Source organism: Gopherus evgoodei, chromosome 1 (genome assembly GCF_007399415.2).
Source record: "Gopherus evgoodei ecotype Sinaloan lineage chromosome 1, rGopEvg1_v1.p, whole genome shotgun sequence".
Taxonomy (NCBI): Eukaryota; Metazoa; Chordata; order Testudines; family Testudinidae; genus Gopherus; species Gopherus evgoodei.
Genome location: NC_044322.1, coordinates 17,572,311 through 17,594,353, shown reverse-complemented (window position 1 = coordinate 17,594,353; position 22,043 = coordinate 17,572,311). Strand labels below are relative to the sequence as shown.

Genomic DNA, 22,043 nt, shown 5'->3' with positions numbered 1-22,043 from the left:
GTTCTTCAGAGGTCATTGCTGGACAGAAGAGGATGGAAGCAGGATTGGAACAACTCCTCCCTTCTGTTGGTGGGGGACACACAGAGGTGAAAGTAAGCCGGTACACAGCTGATCGGACCAGCAGCGGGCAACTTTCCTAGGCTGGTGATTTAAAGGGCCTGGGGCTGCTGGAGACCCGGGGCTCAGGCAGTGATTTAAACGGCTCGGGGTTCTCAGCTACTGCAGCGGGAGCCCTGGGCCCTTTAAATCTCAACTTAAAGGCCCCACCCCTTCTGGTTGAAGCCCCGTCCCCTGCTCAGAACTCCAGCATACCAGTAAGTCCTTTAAGTTACTTTCACCCGTGGGGACACAACACACAGCCCAGTGAGTTACCTGACCATGCTAATAATCCGTGAGACAGAATAGAAGGCAGCTTGCTGGCCCAGTGCTCTGCTGGCTGTACAGAGCAAACAGGACTCAGTAGAAGCTGTTTTACTTGCTAAGGTGAGCAAATACGCTGAGCAAAATGCCATTTTTAGTCACTTCAGAGTAGAACTGTATTTGTGAGGTGAAACTATCTTCCGTTCTAACCATAGGGCCAGAGCCGCTCACTGCTCCAGGGACCCATAAGCTCCATACATTCTAATGGAGACACTAGCATAAAGCTGGAATCACATCCCCGAGCCAAAACAACACACCTGCAATTTCCATGTGTAGTTTTTATTTTCTGAAAAGTTTGAAGCTGATTGAACAGAGAGATGAGGCTGCCGTGACTGATAGCTCACTTGTAGGTCTCTGACAAAACTTTTCCTTAGTATTGCTTCACCCTAACTCTAGGATGGCTTTGCCTAGAAACTCTTCCAAAAGTGGGGCTTTGGCAAGGAATCCTGCTTTCAATTATAGTTCTGGTGGGGACTGTTGGCAGTGGCCATGAATGATAGCTCCAATGCAGAGTTTGAACATTTCATTGTCTTGATGAGGAAAGAGCTGCAGTAGGGAACCACCTGTGGGACTGGTCACTGAGAACTAGAGGCACATTGGCGGGCAGAAGTGGTCACACTGGGCATGAAGGAGACAGACATAGGAGAGTAGAGGGAAGGAAAGAACACCCATCCAGTGTTCCAGAAATTGCTCGCTTAATAAGTCCCCATGTAGCACTCTTTGTTGTCATCTCTTACTGTGATAGCAAAAGCATGAGGCAAGGAACTGCATGGTGGGATGGCACCTGGTCCATAGACTGGGTGGGAGGATCCCACAGGAGTGGGCTCTGCAGTATTCATTCCTGTCACTGAGTAATTCCTACGGGAGAGGCATTAGCAGGCAAACCACAGCACAGAGCTGGAATTAAGGTGCTAAGCAAACAGCACTCACAGGCAATCCTTTAAGAGTTTTTTACAAAACTAACAAATCCTAGTCTGGGAATTCCACGTTATGGTTACACAAAAACTGACAAAATATGGGAATGCATCATGAGGTGCACCCAAACCCCCTTAGTTCTGCCCCACAGCACCAACCACAGAGGAACCAAAACCAAGAGCCAAGCCTGTCTTCAAACAGTGCCCCTCTTCAACACCTCTAACTCAGAATGCTAAGCCATGAGCTAGCCTTGCCCCTGTTGATTGATTAAAAAGCTACAGTAGCACAAGTCTTTGCTTCTGTCTTTGCATAACTTTGGAAAACTACTGCTCCTGTTTGTGTTTTTACACCTTCCCATGAAAATGGCCACATTCAGAACCCCACTGGGGACAAGGCCCCAAAATACATAGGTTTGGCCATGTAAAAGTGTTTCTGCAATGTGACCCAACATAACTAGCCTGAGACTAGAGACCTTGGAAAAGCCAGACCAAAAATTAAATAAGTGATAGCCACTCCTGGGGTGATGAAAATTAACATTTACATAAAACAGATGTAGAGCCATTTCACCCACAATTGCTTGGCTCAACAGGAAAATGATACAAAGAGGATTCAATCCAATTAAGCACATGCTCAAGGGCTTTGCTGGATGGGGGCCAAAGTACTTAGCACATTGCAGGATTTAGTGGATTCAAGGTGTTTACACTTCCAGCCTATTAGCTTTAGCCCTTATCAAAACGGCACAAAAATGTGCCTATTTATGTGACAGTGCACGGGGGGAAGGCCAGCAGAGTTCAGGTAATTTGGGTGATGTCCATACTTCCTAATTATTGTACCCTTAACTCTGAATTGCCAGACTAGCCTTTGCTGCCTGGGTGAGAGGTTTGTGTGTTAGGATGTGAGCTGGGTGGGGGCACCACCTGACAGAGTCCCAGTTAGCACCTGCCGGCTGCAGTGACGACAAGCCTACAGCGGAGCAGGGCACACAAGTAGAGAACAGACTAGGTCACAGAAGGCTCAAGGCTTGCTCTGAGAAGGTACATCGCTTTGGTTCTGTTCCTGTAATTTAAGAGGACAGCCTGTCTAACTTAGCTGGTCATGGGGTCAGGGCCGGATCCAGGCACCAGCTCAGCAAGCAGCTGCTTGGGGTGGCCAACCGTGAGGGGTGGCACATCTGGCTCTTCAGTGGCAATTCGGCAGCAGGTCCCTCTCTCCCTCTCAGAGTGAAGGACCTGCCATCAAAGACTGAAGCGGAGGCGGTAGAGCTGCAGAACCTGAGCGCGGCTTTTTGTTTGGGGGTGTTTTTTGCTGCTTGGGGCAGCAAAAACCCTGGAGCTGGCTGTGCATGGAGTGTAAGATTAGATGAGACTGAATATGCACACAGGCTGTTTGTTGTTTTAAAAACCCGTTTTCCTCCAATCTTTTGTTCTAACTACTAAACAAACATACTTTGTTCAAACCAGGCTGTTGGTCACTGTGACTCCTGAAGAAAGGAAACACAGATGCCCAAAGCCCAGTCAGGCCTGCAGGGCGATAGGGGTTGCGAGACAGGACAGAGGTACAGTACTCAGGTCCTGCTCAAAGAGCAGAAAAATCAATAAGGCTATGTCTACACGAGAGCGCTTACAGCGGCACAGCTATACCCGTGCACGCACCACTGTAAGATCCCTCGTGTAGCTGCTCTATGCCGACAGGAGAGAGAGCTCTCATCGAGATAATTAACCCACCCAACGAGCTGGTGGCAGGAATGCTTATGCCGGTGAAACTTACATTGCTCAAGGGGGTGCAATATTCACACCCCTGAGCTATATAAGTTTTGCTGATATAAGTGGCAGTATAGACATAGCCTAAGGCACTCAGAGTGATCAAGGAGACAGATACACAGCCAGCCCCATAACCATGACAGGCCTGAACAATATGCCCAGCATGTTTTAAAATCCTTTAATTCAGGAGTCTCAAACTCTCAGCACGCAGGCCTCCTCAGTATGGCATGTGGGGCTTCAGCAGTTTTGGGGCCTGGTCTCTCCCTTGGCCCCACCTGTCGCCCCCCCCCCCCCCCCCCCCCCCGCTGCTCCCCCTCAGGGACCCTGGCAGCACAGCAATGCTGAGCGGCATCTGCCTGCTCACTCCAATGGCTACCGGCCCCTCCCTCAGGCCCAGGGGTGAGGTGGGACTGTGCCCTTGCCCAAGCGCCCCTAAAGCCAATGGGATTCTGTGGTGGTGGTGCCTGGGGGCAGAAGCACGCAGAGGCCCCCCCGGCCTGCCCCACCTTGGAGCCCCAGGTAAGTGCCACATTCCTTTCCAGAGCCTGCACCCCCACCCCACATACCCCCTACTACCTCCAAACTCCCTCCCAGAGCCTGCACCTGGTCCCCACACCCCCTACTGCCCCCAAACTCCACCACAGAGCCTGCACCCCTGCCAGAGTGCAACCTCTCATGCCTTCTGCACCCAAACTCCCTCCCAGAGCCTGCACCTCAATTCCCTACGCCAGACCACCTTCCCCACCCAAACTGCGTCCCAGAGCCTTAGGCAGGTGGGGGGCAGGGTTCTGGACAGTATGAGTGACATTGGCCCGCTGGGAGGATTTGAGGACTGGCGCTGGCCCAAAGGCAAATTGAGTCTGAGACCCCTGCTTTCATTGAAGAATATATACATTTTTAAATCCACTTTCTGGTGTTGCAGTTTAATTTCATGCATTTATTAAAATGTATCTGATCTTTTGATTTACAGGAGTGAAAAGAAAATCATTCAACCAAATATTTTGGCAATAGTTTGGATTATTCTCAGCATACTGTACTTTGCTTAAACTGAGTAGTAAATACTTAGCAGCTTCCACCTTTTATATCAGCCTATGTTTATCTGTTTGTAATGTCTAATCAAACTAGAATTCTGTATCTGGAAGACTGCAAGTAGGGACCATAGAAGTCAAATATTGACCCTGATCCTGCACTAGCTACACCCCATCTACATTAGTGGGAGTTTACACTGCACAAGGAATGTGCAGGTTCATGCCCACTGTCTACAGTACTAAGGAAAGAAACCTTTATATTAGCCGTCTAGAGACATGCCTGTTAATGCAGCCAGCTATTTAAATAGTCTAATATTTAATGCTTTAGGTATTTAAGGAAAGAGTTTCCATAAAGCACTGTGTCACAGATTACCTGGAAAACAGATCAAAGATTTAATGAACTTCAAATTACATTTCTAAACAAGCAACATGAATTAGACTATTTTTAACCAACCAGGGCCTTTTGTTCCTAAGTAAACACAGATTTGATCATGCGGTATGTGATGTGGCCCTCTGATTTATAGGTATCAAAACTCTCTTCAAACTGGCATTTGCTTGACATTTCTCTCAGTTCTTCATGAATAGGCATGGCTCTTCCCACTGCACTCATCAGTTTCATCCCCAGGGCACCCAGTTTTGAGAATTCCTGGAGTTGCAGAAGAGAGGGAATATTGTTCATCAGCAATTGCATGGCAAGAGAGAGGCACTTCAGAAGATGATTGTTTTCCTTTTTAAAGAGACTCAGTAAAGATGTCCTCAAGGGGTTCCATGTTCAACAATTTCCATATCAAATGTACTTAGTTTACAAGTAAAAAAAGGTTCCCGTTCCAACTGCCAGCCCTGCCAACTCAGTCTGGGATTCAATAGCCTTAAATACACTCTATGCCCCTTTGCACTTACACCTGGGAAGCCCTAGTCCAAAGGGATGTCTACACTGCGCAGTTTACAGTGGCACAGCTGTGCCACTCAAGCCTTGCCACCGTAAGGTGTGCCGTGTAGCCGAGAGCTCTCCTGCTGACAAATTCAAACCAGCCCCAATGAGGGGTGGTAGCTTTGTCAGCGGGAGGGCGTTTCCCACGGACAAAGTGTTTTTTTTTCACACCCCTGACCAACAAAAGTTTGAATAAGAAAAGTGCAATGTAGACATAGCCCAAGCCTCCCCGCAGACAGTGAGGTCTGGAAGAGGTGGCCTGGCCATTTACCCTTCCCAGCCCCAACTTCAGAAACATCTAAGGCCAGACAAAGGAGAGCATTTGAACCCACACAATACCCCACACTTGGGGTGCAGTATCTCTATAGCAGCATCTCCAACTCTTTTCATGGGAAGCGTCACCCTGGCTGCTTATACAGTGTATCTATAACCTCAAATGTGGAAGCCAACAGCACCTTTTGCCATAACAGTACTGAAAGCTGAACCAGTGCTGCTGGTAGCTCATTTCCTGATTAAAAAAGGCTAGCACCAGAGTAAGTGAAAGAAGCCCCATTGATTGTATCCATTACCTGGATATCTTTTTCATCTTCATACAATAGGTAGTTGAGAGCAGAAGCCATTGGCTCTCCCCGCAGATCCTCATAGCTGTCTTCCTGCTTCTCGGCCTCTGCCTCAGACTGAGTATCTGAAAACACTTCCTTCTCTATAGCTAGGGGTGCTGTGCTCTTGGTGCTTTCATCTCCAGCATCTCTCTTTGCTTTTGGGGGGAAGTCCAATGAGATGTAATGGGGTTATACTTTGTGAAGGTTAGAAATAAGGTTTATCATGGAAATTGTTTGTAATCTTTACTATGAGGTTGCCAGGGAGACTCCCAAATATACATTATGGACAGGTAAAAAAAGAGCAATGGACAAGAGTAAATAGTTTTATGCCATAATGCACATGCTGTCGCTGAGATACTGCTGCTCTAACAATAGCACCACTTTATATCGCACAATCCAGTGGAATATCTCTCAAGTTGTCAGTTAATTCCTCATGTGTCTTGGACAGACACACTGAGACCATCCTCTTAGACCATGGGTCACTGTACTGCTGGAGGAACATCTTTGGGATGAGATGTAAGACAATATATGATGATTCGTGGGCAGTAAAAATCCAAGGCATCTTTTTGCACAAGGCAGTTGATCCTAGCAATCTGGCCTGGCCCAGTTCCATTTTGGGAAACTACATCCTACTGACCTAAATATCTATTTCACTTAACACAATAGTGTATTATTTTCTTCCTGTCCTGCACTGTGATGTAGAGCTGCTGTGCAGGCTGCTAAACCCAAGGTAACTGCATTTCAGTGGTAGATTAAATGATCACCATGTACACTAGAATGTTTGCAAAGGACTTTGCAGACGAAAAGCGCTTAATGTAAGATTACTTATAAAGTTCCATGACTTTTTGACATGTGCATTACCTGCATAATCTCTACACTGTAGTCCTTCCAAGTCCTCACTAAGCAATTCCTCTCCTTGAATTTGCAGGCCAGCTCCCTGGGTAAGAAATAAATGCCTAAGGAATTTTAAAAAAACACATGACATTAGAGCTCTGAACATATTTCCCTAGAAAGTGGAACAATTAACAATGCCTTGTTTTCAGAAAAGATGTACTCGAAAAGCCATCTGACATTTAACTGTAAGCTCAGAATAATGCAATGGTTTAAAAATGTGATCGAGGCAGCCAGGTAGCTTAATGACTATGCTCTTTTGTATCCCAAATTCAAGTCTGCCATAAAATTCAAAGAAGACAAATGCAGTCTTGGATCAGTACACGGTCCAAACCAGAGCAGAAAGTCTTCACTTAGAAGCAGTCCAAGGTTCTTCTAGCAAGGAAAGTTAGAGACCCCCTTTTGTGGTTAAGATGTGACTGCTACAGCAGGGCTGAAATCCCGGGGCAGGGACAGTAAACAGATGAGTGATAAACATACTGTGTAACACCAGAGATTATGATACCACATGTGCTAAATTAATCCTCTTTTGAGGAATAAGTTAGCGCCATTAGATGTGAAGGAACTTCATGCTGTGCAATGTACCCTTACAGTGCCATGAAAGAGCCTCTTCCTTATTTCTGCTTAGTACAGCATGTCATCTGCGGTACTTGGGAATTAAAAAACTGAATTAGCACATTAGCCTTCACGCCCTCAAATATTTGAACCAACAATAAGGAGCAGAGCTACGCCCTGGTGTCCAGCCTGCACAGCTAGATATAGGGGGAGGTGTGGCAAGAAGGAATTCTTCCTCCCAGCACCATGGGACTGCAACCCTAAAGTGTGAGCCGGGGGCGATGTGTGATCTGTACAGCAGGAGATAATCCAGCTCTTCCAACCCCATATCCTGATCCCTATGTGCTGGTGCATACAGGGTTACAAGGTAGCTGAGCTTCAAATCATGCCCCCAACAGCCTCAAATCCTGCCTCTTTTGAATAGCAAAGCTGCATTGGTTCTGCTGCCCAGGGACACTGAATGGCTGTGGAGGCAATAGAAGTAGTTTCTAGGACCCAGATTCTCAAAAGTATGTAGGCTTCAAATGCCCACTGAAATCAATGGAAGTTACGCGTCTAAATACCTTTGAGGATCTGGGCCTACGTCTGTAAATGGAACCATTCTTACCCTGATATTTTAAGATTTTGAAGTCTGCAGTTAAACAGGCTCCTAATCATATATATATTTTCTTCTTCTAGTAGCTGAGCAGATGCTTCCAAGTCGCTTACTTCTTTTCGGTATATTTCAACCTGTCACAGATGAGAAAAACATGAGGTAATCTTGAAAGAGAGGGGGACCTGCACAAATGGTCACGATCCAGGAGCTTCCTGAGTTCTTATCCCGTGTCACACTAGCCCCTTCTGTTGCCTTAGACAACACAGAAGGTCAAGAGGAGAAAGACCTGAATCTATTGGTTCATTACAGAATGACTATGGGTAAGGCTGCGAGTCTGTCACGGACTTCTGTAGCAGCCAGTGCTAGCTCAGGGGGTAGCCTGTAGACCGGCAGCAACAGTTTGGGTGTGTGGGAGGGGGCTAGGGGTTGGTGGGGTGGGGGGGTGCGCTTACCTGGTGGGGGGTTCCCGGCTTCCACGGGCATGGCACTGTAGCTGAAGGGCCAGAGAGGCTCTGCGCGCTGCCCATGTCCACAGGCCATGCCCCCGCAGCTCCCATTGACTGCAGTTCCTGGCCAATGGGAGCTGCACAGCTGGCGCTTGTGGCGGGAGCAGCATGCGGAGTCCCCTGGCCCCTCCGCCACCTAGGAGCTGCAGGGACAGGCAGAGCCGGGTAGGGAGCCAGCCCCACCAGCCCTCCCCCCCCCAGCACCAGCAGGGATTCCGAGCCACCTCCACTAGAACCAGTGGTATCCCTGGTCCACCTCCCTCCCCCACCAGCACCTGCAGCCCCCCTGCTCAAGTTAGGGATATATACTGTAGTAAAAGTCATGGACAGGTCATTGGCATTTCCAGTAGAGACATGGAAGTGTTAAGGCACTGGTGAGACCTCATCTGGAATCATAAGCACTGACTCCGGCCGTGGAGCACCCACGGAAAAAAATCAGTGGGTGCTTAGCACCTACTGACAGCCAGCTTCCCCCTTCCCCCACACCGCCTGCTCATCAGCAGCCTCACCAATCAACTCCTCCCCCCTTCCTCCCAGCACCTCCCACCCACCCCAAAACAGCTGGTTTACGCCATGCAGGAGGCTCTGGGAGGAAGGGGGAGGAGTGGGGATGGGGCGCACTCAGAGGAGGGAGCATAACTGGGTGGAAAGAGGTGGAGTGGGGACTTAGGAGAAAGGAAGGGTTGGGGTCTGAGGCAGAGCAGGGGCAAGAAGAGGCGGGATTAGGGTGGGGATATGAATGGGTCAGGTGGGGGCAAGGTCTGGGGCGGAGCGGGGGGTTGAGCACGCCCCAAGCCCAGAGGAAGCTGGTGCCTATTTTATTGCAAAATTGCAACACCAGGCTTTTAATACAAATTTAAACTACATTCTGTAAACGTTTGAAGAACTGAGCCCTAAAATTGTATACTGGATGATCTCGTACATTTCTACTTATTAAACAGTTGATTGTATGGAGTGGTGTAGTCACTAGCAGAGACATGATTCTGGCTGTCACTGAAATTGTGACAGGATATGCATCTTGACATGTTGATATCACAAAGAGAAAACCTGTCTTTCCCTCACAACTGTGGCTTACTTAGGACAACATCTGCTCACCTTTCTTGCTGAAGGCCTTAGAGGCCTACAATAAGAAGCAAAGTGATGACTACACACCACCACTAAATTCAAATCCTAATTACCATGGTGTGAAAAACCAGATACTCATTTTACCTCTTCCTTCAGCCATTCGTTTTCTTCAATCTCCCTGTGACTGGTTTTGTCAATGTGCTTTACGGCATTCTGAGAAAACAGAATTTCAGATCTTCTCTGAAGACAGAACTTTGACAATGGCACATACCTGAGGAAAACATTTCTAATGGGCAGTTTAGTCCTCTAGGCAAGAAATATCCACATAGGGAACTAGAAACTGTTCAAGGTTCCCCTATACCATTCTCTTGGGAGACTTGAAGGGGCTCTGCCATGGGGTAGGCAGGAGGGTTAGCCCTCAAATCAGCTATTCCTTACAGATGTTCCAGTCCAATGCAATTTGTGACCAGTTATTATTTCTGATATGAATTTCCCTAAATAAGAGCTTTCTCCCTCCCCACCATATCTGCTATTTCTGATTTATCCTGCACTGAAGTCATAATCTTATCTGTGTGAAATCAGACTTTTGCAACGGAAGGAAGGCAATACCACAAATTCAGTGTTGTGGCCCTGATCCTTTGCGGCGCCTTTCAGGTACAGACGTCCGTACTAGTGAATTTGATTGCAGGATCAGAGGTTTGTCTTCATTATTGACTCATGTAAGAAATGAACTACCAGGAATCCGTTGTTTAACATCACGTTTACAATCCATGGGTCTGATTCTCTTTTCACACCATTGTAAATCAGGAGTAACTTAACTGAAGTCAGTGAAGCTAAACCTCTAATCTTCAAAAGGATCTAATGAAGTGTGGAATCGTACTGATGGACATACAGATCCATCAGCATAGATCACTTTGTTGATTGGATACTAACACTGGTATAAATGAGAGAAGAATCAGATCTCACATATATTGATGAAATCTAACTGTTCGTCGTTAGACTACAGAAAACTGAAGTATGTTTTTCTAACTTTTTGACCATTTTGGTCCACTCTTGGATCAATCTTAATTCTTGAGTGAGAAAACAATATGATATAAAACTTCAAGAAAAAAACATACTAACTCTTCAAACTCACAAACACTTATGCACATGTTTAACTTCAGTGGGACTACTCAAATGTTTGAAACTAAGAATATGTATATGCAGGAGTAGGGCTTTGATCATTGCCAGTTTTGTTTCTGCAAAGACAGCATTCCGAAAAAACTTATTCATGATTTTTTGAAATGTCAAAAGTTCTTTAAGTTGAAATTCTAAACTGAAACTCTGTATTTGCCTTTTTTTGTTCCACATGTTCATGTTTACATTTATTTTTTGAGATTTTTTTAAATTGTGAGAAATATCAATATTTGGACATTAACATTTGTCTGTAAATGTAAAACATGTCACTTTCTGTATTTTTTATTACAAATTCAACATTTTATTGTAAATCCCACACTCTTAGAAATTTTCACTAATTTTTATTTTTAAAAATTAAATTCCCAGTAAAAATGTCAAGTTCTTGAGTGAGCCTCTGTGCCTCAGTTTCCCCAACTCTAAAATAGGGATGATGCTACTGACATTTGTAAAAGCTCTTTGACTAAAGAACACTACAATATTGGCCAACAAAATATTTTACAGTTCATTTTATTCTGTTCCAACCCATAAGATACCCTGTCATTCCAGTAATGAAAGCCCAAGTCAGTCTTTTTTTTACAATCCAGTTAAAAATCAATAAGAAGAGAATGAGTATTTGTAATCAAGACGCGATTAGCATTCAGTATAAAAGCAGAAAAAGTACCTCAGTAGCCCATTCCTTCTTTTCGTTCATTTGTTTCTCAACCAATCTGTCCATTTTTTCTTTTGTCGTTTCCAGAGTATGTCTATAATATTCTTTCAAAGCAAAGCAGAAGTCATTAGGTGACACTGATTCCCTCTGCAGATGATGAGATAACTGACTTGGTGTTACTGATCTCACAGGCCACTACAGCCAGCATCTCTTTAGAGCATGTTGATATTACCATGAGGATGTGAGTGTAGCACAGGGAAATGTACCATGCTGGGTTTACTCTAGCTAGCATGGGTAAAAAGAGCAGTGTAGATGTGGAGGCACAGGCTTCAGCCTGGGTGAGCAACATAAGTACAAACCCAAGAGGGAGTCAGAGTATGTACCCAGGTGGCTAGCCCAAGCCCCCATCAGCACCAAGTCCTGTGCTTTGTGTGATTTTATATTCTATATAGATAGGATATATCTACACTATGAGCTAGGAATGTGCTTCCTCTGCTCATGCACAGACTTGTGACAGCTCAGTGAGAGTGTATCATAACAGTGTAGCCCTGGTCTCACAGACAACAGCAGCAAAGGCACGCAAACCCGACTGAAAATGGTGAGTACGTACTTGGCACTGCTCTGCCATGCCTCCGCTATATATACTCACGCTCGGGCAATGAAAGCTAGGATTAGTATATGCACATGAACAGGGGAATCACATCCTTAGCTTGTAGTATAGACATAGTCTTAGGGCTTGGCTACACTCACACTTTACAGCGCTGCAACTGGGGTGTGAAAAAACACCCCCCCTGAGCGCTGCAAGATACAGCGCTGTAAAGCGTCAGTGTAATCAGGGCAGCAGCGCTGGGACCGCGGCTCCCAGCACTGCACGCTACACCCGTAAGGGATGTGGTTTACATGCAGCGCTGGGAGAGCTCTCTCCCAGCGCTGCCGCTCTGACTACACTCACACTTCCAAATGTAGCCATACCCTTAGACTTTTGTAAGGCTTTCACTTTATATTGCCCAACATTCTGATTAAAGAATTGGCACTAAACAATATTAATAGAGCACATGTTAAATGAATTAAGAACTGGCCAACTGACAAATCTCAGAGAGTAATAGTCAATGGGGAATCATCAAAAACTTAACTTCAGTTCCCAGAGAGATAAAGGAGCAAATAAACAAGCAATCAATTTGTAAGCACCTAGAAGATAATGAGGTGATAAGTGACCGTCAACATGGACTTGTCTAGAACAAATCATGTTGAAACAACCTAGTATCCTCCTTTGACAGGCTGCCAAGCCTTCTGGATCCTGGGGGTGGGGAGCAATAGATGTGATATATCTCAACTTTAGTAAGGCTTTTGATACTCTCTCTCATGACCTTCTCATAAGCAAACTAGGGAAATACAACCTAAACCAGTGGTTTTCGACTTTTTTCATTTGCAAACACCTAAAGAATTTTGAATGGAGGTGTGAACCCCTTTGTAAATCTTAGACATAGTCTGTGGACCCCCAGTGGTCCATGGACCACGGTTGAAAACCAATGTTCTATGATAATGACAACCTTTTGCAGACCCCTTAGACATAGTCTGCAGACCCTCAGGGGTCCACAAAACACAAGTTGAAAACTACTGACCTAAACAAACCTATTGTAATGTTCTTACACCATGGTTTGAAAAACCAAACTCAGTGAGTAGTTATAAATGGTTCACAATCAACTAGAAGGGCATATCGCAGGGGTGGGCAAACTTTTTGGCCCGAGGGCCACATCTGGGTATGGAAATTGTATGGCGGGCCATAAATGCTCATGAAATTAGGGGTTGGGGTGAGGGAGAGGGTGAAGGCTCCAGCTGGGGGTACAGGCTCCGGGGTGAGGCCAGAATTGAGGACTTCAGGATGTAGGAGGGGGATCCGGGCTGGGCCAGGGGTGCAGGAGGGGATGACCGGCGGGCAGTACAGGCTCTGGGGTGGGGGTGGGGCTGAGGGGTTGGGGGGCGCAGGATGGTGCTCCGGCCTGGGACCAAGGGATTTGGAGGATGTGAGGGGGATCGGGGCAGGGGGTTGGGGTGCAGGTGCGGGTCAGGGGCGCAGGCTCCAGGCAGCGCTTACCGCAAGCAGCTCTGGGAAGCAGCGGCATGTCCCCCTCCAGCTCCTACATGGAGGTGCAGTCAGGCACGCTGCCCCGTCTGCAGGCGCTACCAAGGTTCCCAGCCAATGGGAGCTGCAGAGCCCCATGGGTGACCCTATGCATAGGAGCTGGAGGAGAGACATGCCACTGCTTCCAGGAGTCGCACAGAGCCACAGCACATGTGGAGTGGGGCAAGCCCCGGACCCTGCTCCCTGGCAAGAGCTCGAGGGCCAGATTAAAATGTCTGAAGGGCTGGATGTGGCCCCCAGGCTGTAGTTTGCCCACCCCTGGCATATCAGGTGGGGTCCTGCAGGAATCTGTTCTGGGTCCGGTTCTAGTCAATATCTTCACCAATTATTTGGATAATGGCTTAGAGAGTACACTTATACTGTTTGCGGATGATATCAAGATGGGGGAGTTCCAAGAACTTTGGAGAACAGGATTAGAATTAAAAAATGATCTTGACAAACTGGAGAAACGGACTAAAATGAACAGGATCAAGTTCAAGAAGGACAAATGCAAAGTTCTACAATTAGGAAGGAACAATCAATTGCACAAATACAAAATGGGAAATGACAGCGGAGGAAGGAATACTGCAGAAAAGGATTTGGGGGTTATAGTGGATCACAAACTAAATATGAGTCAGCAATACAATAGTGTTGCAAAATAAGTGAATATCATTCTGGGATGGATTAGCAGGAGTGTTGTACACATGACACGAGAAGTAATTTTTCCACTCTAACTAGCAATGAGGGCCTCAGATGGAGTATTGTGTCCAGTTCTGGGCACCACACTTCGGGAAAGAGGAGGCCAAATTGGAGAAAGTTCAGAAGACAGCAACAAAAATGACTAAAGGTCTAGAAGACGTGATCTAAGAAGAAAGGCTGTAATATTTGGATTTGTTTAGTCTGGAGAAGAGAAGACTGAGAGGAGACATGATAACAGTCTTCAAGTATGTAAAAGGTTGTTATAAAGAGGAGGATGATAAATTGTTCTCTTTAACCACTGAGGACAGGACAAGAAGTAATGAATTTAAATTGCAGCGAGACAGATTTAGGTTAGACATTAGGAAAAATTTCCTAACTGTAAGGGTAGTTAAGAATTGGAATAATTACCTAGGGATGTTGTACAATTTCAGTCATTGGAGACATTTTAAGAACAGGTTAGACCAGGGGTCGGCAATCTTTCAGAAGTGCTGTGCCGAGAGTTCATTTATACACTCTAATTTAAGGCTTCGCATGCCAGTAATACATTTTAACGTTTTTTAGAAGGTCTCTAAGTCTATATATTATATAACCAAACTACTGTTATATGTAAAGTAAACAAGGTTTTCAAATTGTTTCAGAAGCTTTATTTAAAATTAAATTAAAATGCAGATCTTATCAGTTTAGTGTGACCCTTGCCCTTGCTTTTCCTTACTGAGTTTTCCAATGTCTGGCATGTATTTGGATACTTTAGGCTGCACACAGGCTTCTGAGTGATCAGTTGTTAACCAGCTGGCAGGAGGTCAGTGGCTGGAACCCCAGATCAGCAGCTGAAGTGAGTGGAGCTGGCAGGGCTGAGCAGGACCGGAAGCCTGGACCCTGGCTGGCAGGGGGCCGGTGCTGGAACTCCAACCGAAAGCAAGGTGAGTGGGGCTGTGGCAGGGACTCCATCTGGCAAGGGGCCAGCAGCTGGAACCCCAGAGCAGCGACTGAGCGGCTCAGCCCACTCCAGAAAGTATTTTAGTCTGAATTTCCTATCCTTTTTGTAGTTTTGAGCTTTAAGTCCCTGCATATTTGGTACCTGTCTTGGACATGAGGTTTTCCTAGGCACTTCAGGCACCTGGAGTGTGGATCACTAGTTCCCAAATGTCAGGAACATAAGAATACAAAAAGTACCCCATATAAAAGGAAAGCTACTATTAAACTATCCTAACACGAAAACTATTAGCTGTTAATCAAGTATCAACTCTATACAACACTAGAAGCAAGGGAAAGCTTGTAGTAGCATGGGGAATGCTCCAACCTCTATCACAGGCAATAAGAAGGAACTGAAGAATGTTGAGGGCAGCTCTGCCATTTCTGCCATGGTCCAGCAATGCAAGGGCACATGTGCCACCTTGATGGGTACCACTGAAGTAAAAATCTCTGACAACTGTGCATTGGGCGTACACACATCTGAAGTGGACTGGACATGTGCAGTCACTCAAAGAACCACCATTTTTTGTCTCTTGTCTTTTGACTGTAAGCTCCTTCGGGCAGGGACTGTCTTTGCGTTCTGTGTTTGTATGGCACCCAGCAAAATGGGGTCCTGGTGTATGATTAGGGCTCCTAAATGCTACAGCAATATAAATAACAGTAAATCTTTCTAAAAATATGATTTAGTTCAAACACATTATTGGATTAGATGCAATAATCACTGTATGAAAGAGACTAGATTATCATAATGGTCTCTTCCGGCCTTAAAGATTGATGAATCTATATAAATGTTCATTCTATTTTCTGCTTTACATCTTGGTGCAATAACATTCTGAACTGATTTAAAACAGGGAAAAGACAAAGCGCAAAATACCAGTCTTTCCTTGGTAGTTACTTAAAATATTGACAGGCTAACATGCAATAAGAAAAACAGTTCAGATCTTTATCAAGATAAAGTATGTTTTCAGAACAATTACCCTGGGGAAGACAAGAGAATAATATAATGGTTCTTATCTGCAGCATCTGATGCTTGGTAATAGTTGGCACCGACTGTACGGGGACCATTCTCACAGTGGTGTCGCTGCCTGTCACTACCAGCTGCTTGGCTAAGAGTGTTACAAGGCGAAAAAAATCAGGACGTTCTTTTAAATAATAAGAGTTACCTAACACCTAGATAACTGGCATATTATTTAAAAGTCCTCTATACAGATGAATCTATATAATGGTTTTATAGAGCACACATCACTACTGTTTATCTATGCTCTTACATATGCTCCATCAGAACTTAAACTGTGTCTTGAATTTGCACATATTCATGTTGAGGATTTTGCAAAGCTGCAAATATGGGACTTTGTTACCAGTAGGCTAAATGCAGTTCTTGTGTAACCAGGTGAAGCTCCATGGGCACCTGATTATACTAGATCTGAATTTCACCAATCCCAAAAATGATCTAAAATTTCTCCTGTGTTAAAGGAGCTTTCAAATGGAAACCTGTGAAGCATGGTACACAATGAGCACAAACCAACACTTTCAAACTAAGGTACCTAAAATTAGGCTACATAATCTGTTTTTAGCCACTTATGTAAAAGCAGCCTGATTTTCAAAGGTATTGCACATCTGCAACACTCCCTGGACTTCAGTGGAGCACCTCAGAAAAGTAAGTTGCTTTTATTTAGTTGCCTACATACAGATATATAGAACTAAATATTTTGGCTTAAATGGATGTAATTAGTCTGAGCACAAATTACTTTCTGCAAATGAAGACTGTAGCTTATTTATGCACTATATGTACTTGTATTGACCTTGCCATACTGACCTGTCATTTGCTCAAGGTCATCTTTGAGTCCGTGGATATCATTTTCTAGGAGCTTGATCTGTTTGGCATGTTCTCCACTTCCCACGTTTTTGTACTCTAACCAGTAATCCTTCTCAGCCTGTTTTACCAGTAATTTATGCTCAACTTCATTTATCTTGGAACGCAGCTCTATTAAAATAACAAAACCAGAAGGGTTAATCCTTTTTTCTGTCAATTTTTTGTATCAATTTTTTTTCAGTTAGGGAGCTTTCAATGGGAGTGGAGGAGGAAATCTCATATCCTATAACTTATTACAAAATCCTGGCCTTCTACATTCTCAGGGACCACCATTTTCCCTGAGTGCAGCCTGGCCTCACCTGGCTGGGAACAATAGGTGACCATGAACATTTTGAAAGAGATCATTTTAAACTGAGGGCATCAGACCTACTAAGAACAATAGGAAATGTCAGCCAGTTTGAAAGAGGGCAGTGCTGGGAATTGCTGTAGTAGCACATTATTCCTCAGCCTCTGAGGAAAAAGAAACTTTCAGCTGTGAAGCATAACAGCAATAAATGGCTACTAATCTTAAAAGAATCTCTGCATGTATTCAGAACACACTTTACTCACTTTCCCATGTGGAGAAAATGATCAAAGTCACATGAGAGGCAGGTCATGAGGCTAAATCAGGCCTTCTGGAGTGGAGATAAGACAGAGGACTGTGGAGAGCCAGTGCTGGGAATTGATGCTTGGTGGAGACTGGGAAGAGACCCAAACGAACCCCTCAAAGGAAGGTCTGACATAGAGCCATCTCTTGGGTATGGCGACTGCCCTGCGCCCTGCAATTTGGGGGGCCCTGTGCAGGAGGGGAGGGAGGCGGGAGGTGGGTAGACAAGCAGGGGGAGGAGGCAAATGGGGAGGTGAGCGGCGGGGAGGAGGGCGAAGAGACCCCCATCAGAACTTCTCACTCCCCCCAGCCCCTCCTGCCTGCCAGCGGGCCTCGCCGATCAGCGCCTCCCCTCCCCCTTCCAGCACCCACTACCTGCCATGGATCAGCTGTTTTGCAGTGTCAGGTGGTGTTGGTGGGGGGAGGATAGAGGAGCAAGGGTGCAGCGTGCTTGCGGGAGGGGGCAGAACTGGGTAGGGAAGAGGCAGGGTGGGAAGAGGCAGGGAAGAGCCAAGGGGCAGAGCCTTGGGGGAAGGGGTGGAACTGGGCAGTGAAGAGGCAGGGTGGGAAGAGGTGCGCGGGGCCTGGGGGGAAGGAGTGGAATGGGGCGTAGCCAAGGTGAGCACTCCCCAGCAGATTAGAAACTCAGTGCCTATGTCCCGAGCCCTGCTCCGCCCTGGGGATGGTCCTGGTCTGAGGGAAGAGACTGAGCAGAGCCAGGGAAGGGCAGAAAGCTGATCCCAGAGGGCAAGCTGAAGAGTTCTGAAATCAGATGAAAAGACAAGCCCTCAGGAAGGAGGAGGCTGTGCCCAGTTTGTGACTGAGGGTGGAAGGCAGCGTTGTGTTTTTTCAATGTCGATACCCTTCAGGGAATTTTTCTTTATTGACTTGGCTGGCCAAAACACTGTAGCAATCAAACCAGGCTGGAAGGCTGGGAGATGCAACTTGAGTGAAGGGAAACTGAGGAAGATGCTAGCAGCCTGACACCAGACTGGGGTTAGATGGTGCTGCTTCAGTACAAAATTCAACTCAATCCTAACTATGGAAAAATGCAAACAGCACTTCCATAACTAACTTACTACTCACCTTTCAGAAGCACTTCTTGGTCCCTAAAATACTGCCATTTCTCCCTCATTGCTGCCTCTACATCATCCCTGGTTACAACCTCCTTTTGCTCTAGTTCTTTGTCCTGTGTTTTCAAGTTGCTTAGCAGACTGCGGATGTGTCCCAGCTGTTCTTCCTTCAGATAGTTATTCTACGAGAGGAACAACAGTAAGATACAAATAAAAGGGGTTTAAAATCTCTTCCTGAGTAACAAATTGAAATATCACTTGGATCTATGACAGCATGGGCCCTTGCAAAAAGTAGAGTTGAAGGAATTTTGTAAGTCCCAGAAGTTTATAACTAAGCTCAAGCCTGTTACCACCAGGAAAAGGGAAACAAATGACTGTTAATCTGCTCGATATTCCCATTGCTGAGAATATAGGCTGCATGTTGCATTTTAACAACAATACTTATTACTGATTTATTTGCTTAGATTCAGCAGAATTCTGGGCACCATACAAACATTCCTTATAACAACATACCACATACGTTCTATCACCTTTGTTTTACACATGGTGAACTAAAACAGTGAAAGGTTAAATGACTTGCTCACAGTCACAGAAATAAATTAGCATCACAATCAAAATTAGAACTCCAGGGTTTTCTGGTTCCTGTGTTTGTACTCAGATCACTGTACCATGTCTCTCTATCATGTCGCTCAAACTCTAGTTGGAAAGAGTCTGCAGCTACCAATGTAGTCAGTTTGCTCCCAATGCCACACCATACGAGATCTAAGTATTATACAAGCCAAATACATACCAATGGGAATCCAATAAAATACACAGCCAGAAAGCATCAGAGACACTTTGCTTCTCAAAGGATCAGTGCCCAACTGACCAGAGGAATGGGGTGAAAAAAAGAGGGAGCCCAAAGAGCTGTCAAAAGTAGGCTAACCAAAACAAATGGTACTGCAGCATACTCTAAAATATCCTCCAAGAACTAAAAAAATGAAAGGAGTCCCATGAGAGATCATGAGTTGGCTGCTGACTAGGGGGAAAATCACAAGAGCTGTCAGTGGAGAACAGAGCCAAATTAGCTGCTCCCAGTGATGTCAGCAGTCCATAGTTGGAAGAGAATAGATGCTGCAGGAATTTGGGAAACACCAGCCACACGAAGCTACAGCTCTCCTAAGAGGAGACTTAAAATCAGTGGCCTAATCACTTAGTAAAGTGCTACAAACAGAAGGCAAGGGGAGGAAAGGGACCTTATTGTCCACTTCACCTTCTGGAAGAAGCCTAGTCTGCAAAACTGTTTGATTGCCAAGGTCCAATTCTTTCATTTCATTGAGAGAGCCAGTCTTCCTTGAGCAATACATTATATATATTTCTGGAGTCGAAAGTTCACTGTGCTCTGATACTAACCTAATTAGGCCTTGTACTAAATTTCTCTTTGAAGTATGATTCTTCTGGAACAGTGACCATGTACAATTAGTACCCTGGGGTTCCATGTTTCTTTGTTTCTAAAGTGACTCAGTGAGGTTAATTTACAAGTGTCATAAACAGATAGTTAAGGGTTAATGTCTCTTTTACCTGTAAAGGGTTAACAAGCTCAGTGAACCTGGCTGACACCTGACCAAAGGACCAATCGGGGGACAAGATACTTTCAAATCTTGGTGGAGGGAAGTCTTTGTTTGTGCTTTTTGGGATGTTTTTTGTTCTCTCTTGGGGCTAAGAGAGGCCAGACGTGCAACCAGGTTTCTCCAATCTTTCTGAAACAGTCTCTCATGTTCAAAAATAGTAAGTACTAGATAGAAGGCGGATTAGTCTTTATGTTTGTTTTCTTTATTTGCAAATGTGTATTTTGCTGGAAGGATATTTTACCTCTGTTTGCTGTAACTTGTACTTAGGCTAGGGGGGAAGGAGTCTCTCTAGTTTATGTAAAGCTGAAGCCCTGTAAACATTGTCCATCCTGGTTTTACGGAGATAGTTTTTACTTTTTCTTTCTTTTATTAAAAGCTTTCTTTTTTTAAGAATCTGATTGATTTTTTTTTTTGTGCAAGACCCAGGGGAATTGGGTCTGGACTCACCAGGGATTGGTGGGGGAAAAGAAAGGGGTGGGGGGAAAGGTTAATTCCTCTCTGTTTTAAGATTCAAGGAGTTGAATCACAGTGATCTCTCAGGGTAACCCAGGGAGGGGAAAATCTGGGAGGAGGAAAAGAGAGGGAATGGTTTATTCCTCTTTGTTTTAAGGCCCAAGGGGTTTGGGTCTTGGGCTCCCCAGGGAAGGTTTTGGGGAGATAGGGAGTGTACCAGACACTGGAATTTCTGGTTGGTGGCAGCGCTATCAGATCAAAGCTAGGAATTAAGTTTAGAGGGGTACATGCAGGTCCCCACTTTCTGGACGCTAAGGTTCAAAGTGGGAATAATACCTTGACAACAAGTAAGTTATTTCTCTATCTGGTAACGTTGCAAACTCTGCCTGGAGTGTTGAGCTGTGCTCTTTTCCCCATTTTCCACTATATTTGAGGTTCTGCAGGTCACACTAGTCCCTCATTTTCACTTGTGCAACTTCACTACACCAGAAGTGATTAATAAAATGGCATCTTCTTATTCAACAGATCTGTATTCAGAGTCATTATCTGCTCACTTAAATGACAGAAATAAGATCACACTGATTTTTATTCCTCTTAAGCCTGCACAGCCAGCCAGGGTAAGAGAGAGGGAGTTGGATTCTATTTCTTCTTGTGCAACAGCCACAGAATTGTTTACTAAGTTCCAAATCATTGTACCCATGCAACCCATTTTTACAGTTATTTTTTGGAGCAGAACTCCACTTTGTTACATATAATTTAGAATGACAAAATTATGCCTCTTTAAGCAATATAAAGTGATTCACTAACCTTGTTTTCAAAATAGGCTTTGCAAAATATTAATTGCTACAAACACTGTAGTTACAATAAGTGTATTTAGTTTACAATGACAAATGATTTAGCCTTACTAGCTAAAATACACTCGAGAACACAAGATGGGAGAGAGATGCATGTTTACTTACTCTTTCATGATATTTTTTGTTCTTTTCTTTCAGTTGCTTTAGTTCAAATAGAAGCTGATTAATTTCCTCTTCTTTTATCTGAATTCTGAGGAGAAAGAAGCATGTATGAAGAGTCATAACACAGCTACAGAAGAGAGAGGGAGTGAGTAGTTATTTTAAAGTAAATTAGAGACAAATATTAATTAGTGCTTTTTGCCTGTAGATCTCAAATTGCATTGGTAACGTGAGTAAGCATGGTTATCCCCATATTACTGGGCCACAGAGCAGTTAAGTGACTTCCCCCCAGCTCTCTTAACTCTGTCAGCTGCCCTATTCCCACGATCATGCTGTCTCCCTAATAGGCCAATGCCTCTTCAACGCAGAATTTTGAGTGGGAAGTGGGAAACTCCATGGGAGTTTATTTGCAGATTCTTCTAAGTTGTCCTGCCAAGGGTTGGAGTTTGCTCCCTGCAAAAACAGCTGGGGATTCGGCTTCCTGAACACCTTACAAACTATGTAGTCCCTGCTGATGGGCTGCAGTGAAACACACAAACATATGCATGTGCACATACACACACAACTTGTAACTGCAAAAGAGGGAATTATTTAATGGTTTGGCCTGCA

At 45.0% G+C, this 22,043-nt stretch overlaps 1 protein-coding gene across 2 annotated transcripts in view; it reads right to left on the bottom strand.

Moving 5' to 3' along the window:
- Positions 1-4,011: 4,011 nt before the first annotated feature.
- CCDC83 (coiled-coil domain containing 83) overlaps positions 4,012-22,043 on the bottom strand; it is a 28,783-nt gene continuing 10,751 nt past the window's right edge. The window contains exons 2-10 of one of the 2 annotated variants that reach the window (XM_030558717.1): positions 21,441-21,525; positions 18,432-18,600; positions 16,703-16,870; positions 11,106-11,197; positions 9,413-9,481; positions 7,710-7,831; positions 6,518-6,612; positions 5,624-5,811; positions 4,012-4,769 (exon numbers count right to left, since the gene is read on the bottom strand). In XM_030558717.1, coding sequence (XP_030414577.1) covers positions 4,593-4,769; positions 5,624-5,811; positions 6,518-6,612; positions 7,710-7,831; positions 9,413-9,481; positions 11,106-11,197; positions 16,703-16,870; positions 18,432-18,600; positions 21,441-21,525 — 1,165 coding nt within the window. In that variant the 3' untranslated portion in view covers positions 4,012-4,592. The remainder of the gene's footprint in view (positions 4,770-5,623; positions 5,812-6,517; positions 6,613-7,709; positions 7,832-9,412; positions 9,482-11,105; positions 11,198-16,702; positions 16,871-18,431; positions 18,601-21,440; positions 21,526-22,043) is intronic. The other variant, XM_030558727.1, reaches the window with a different exon arrangement.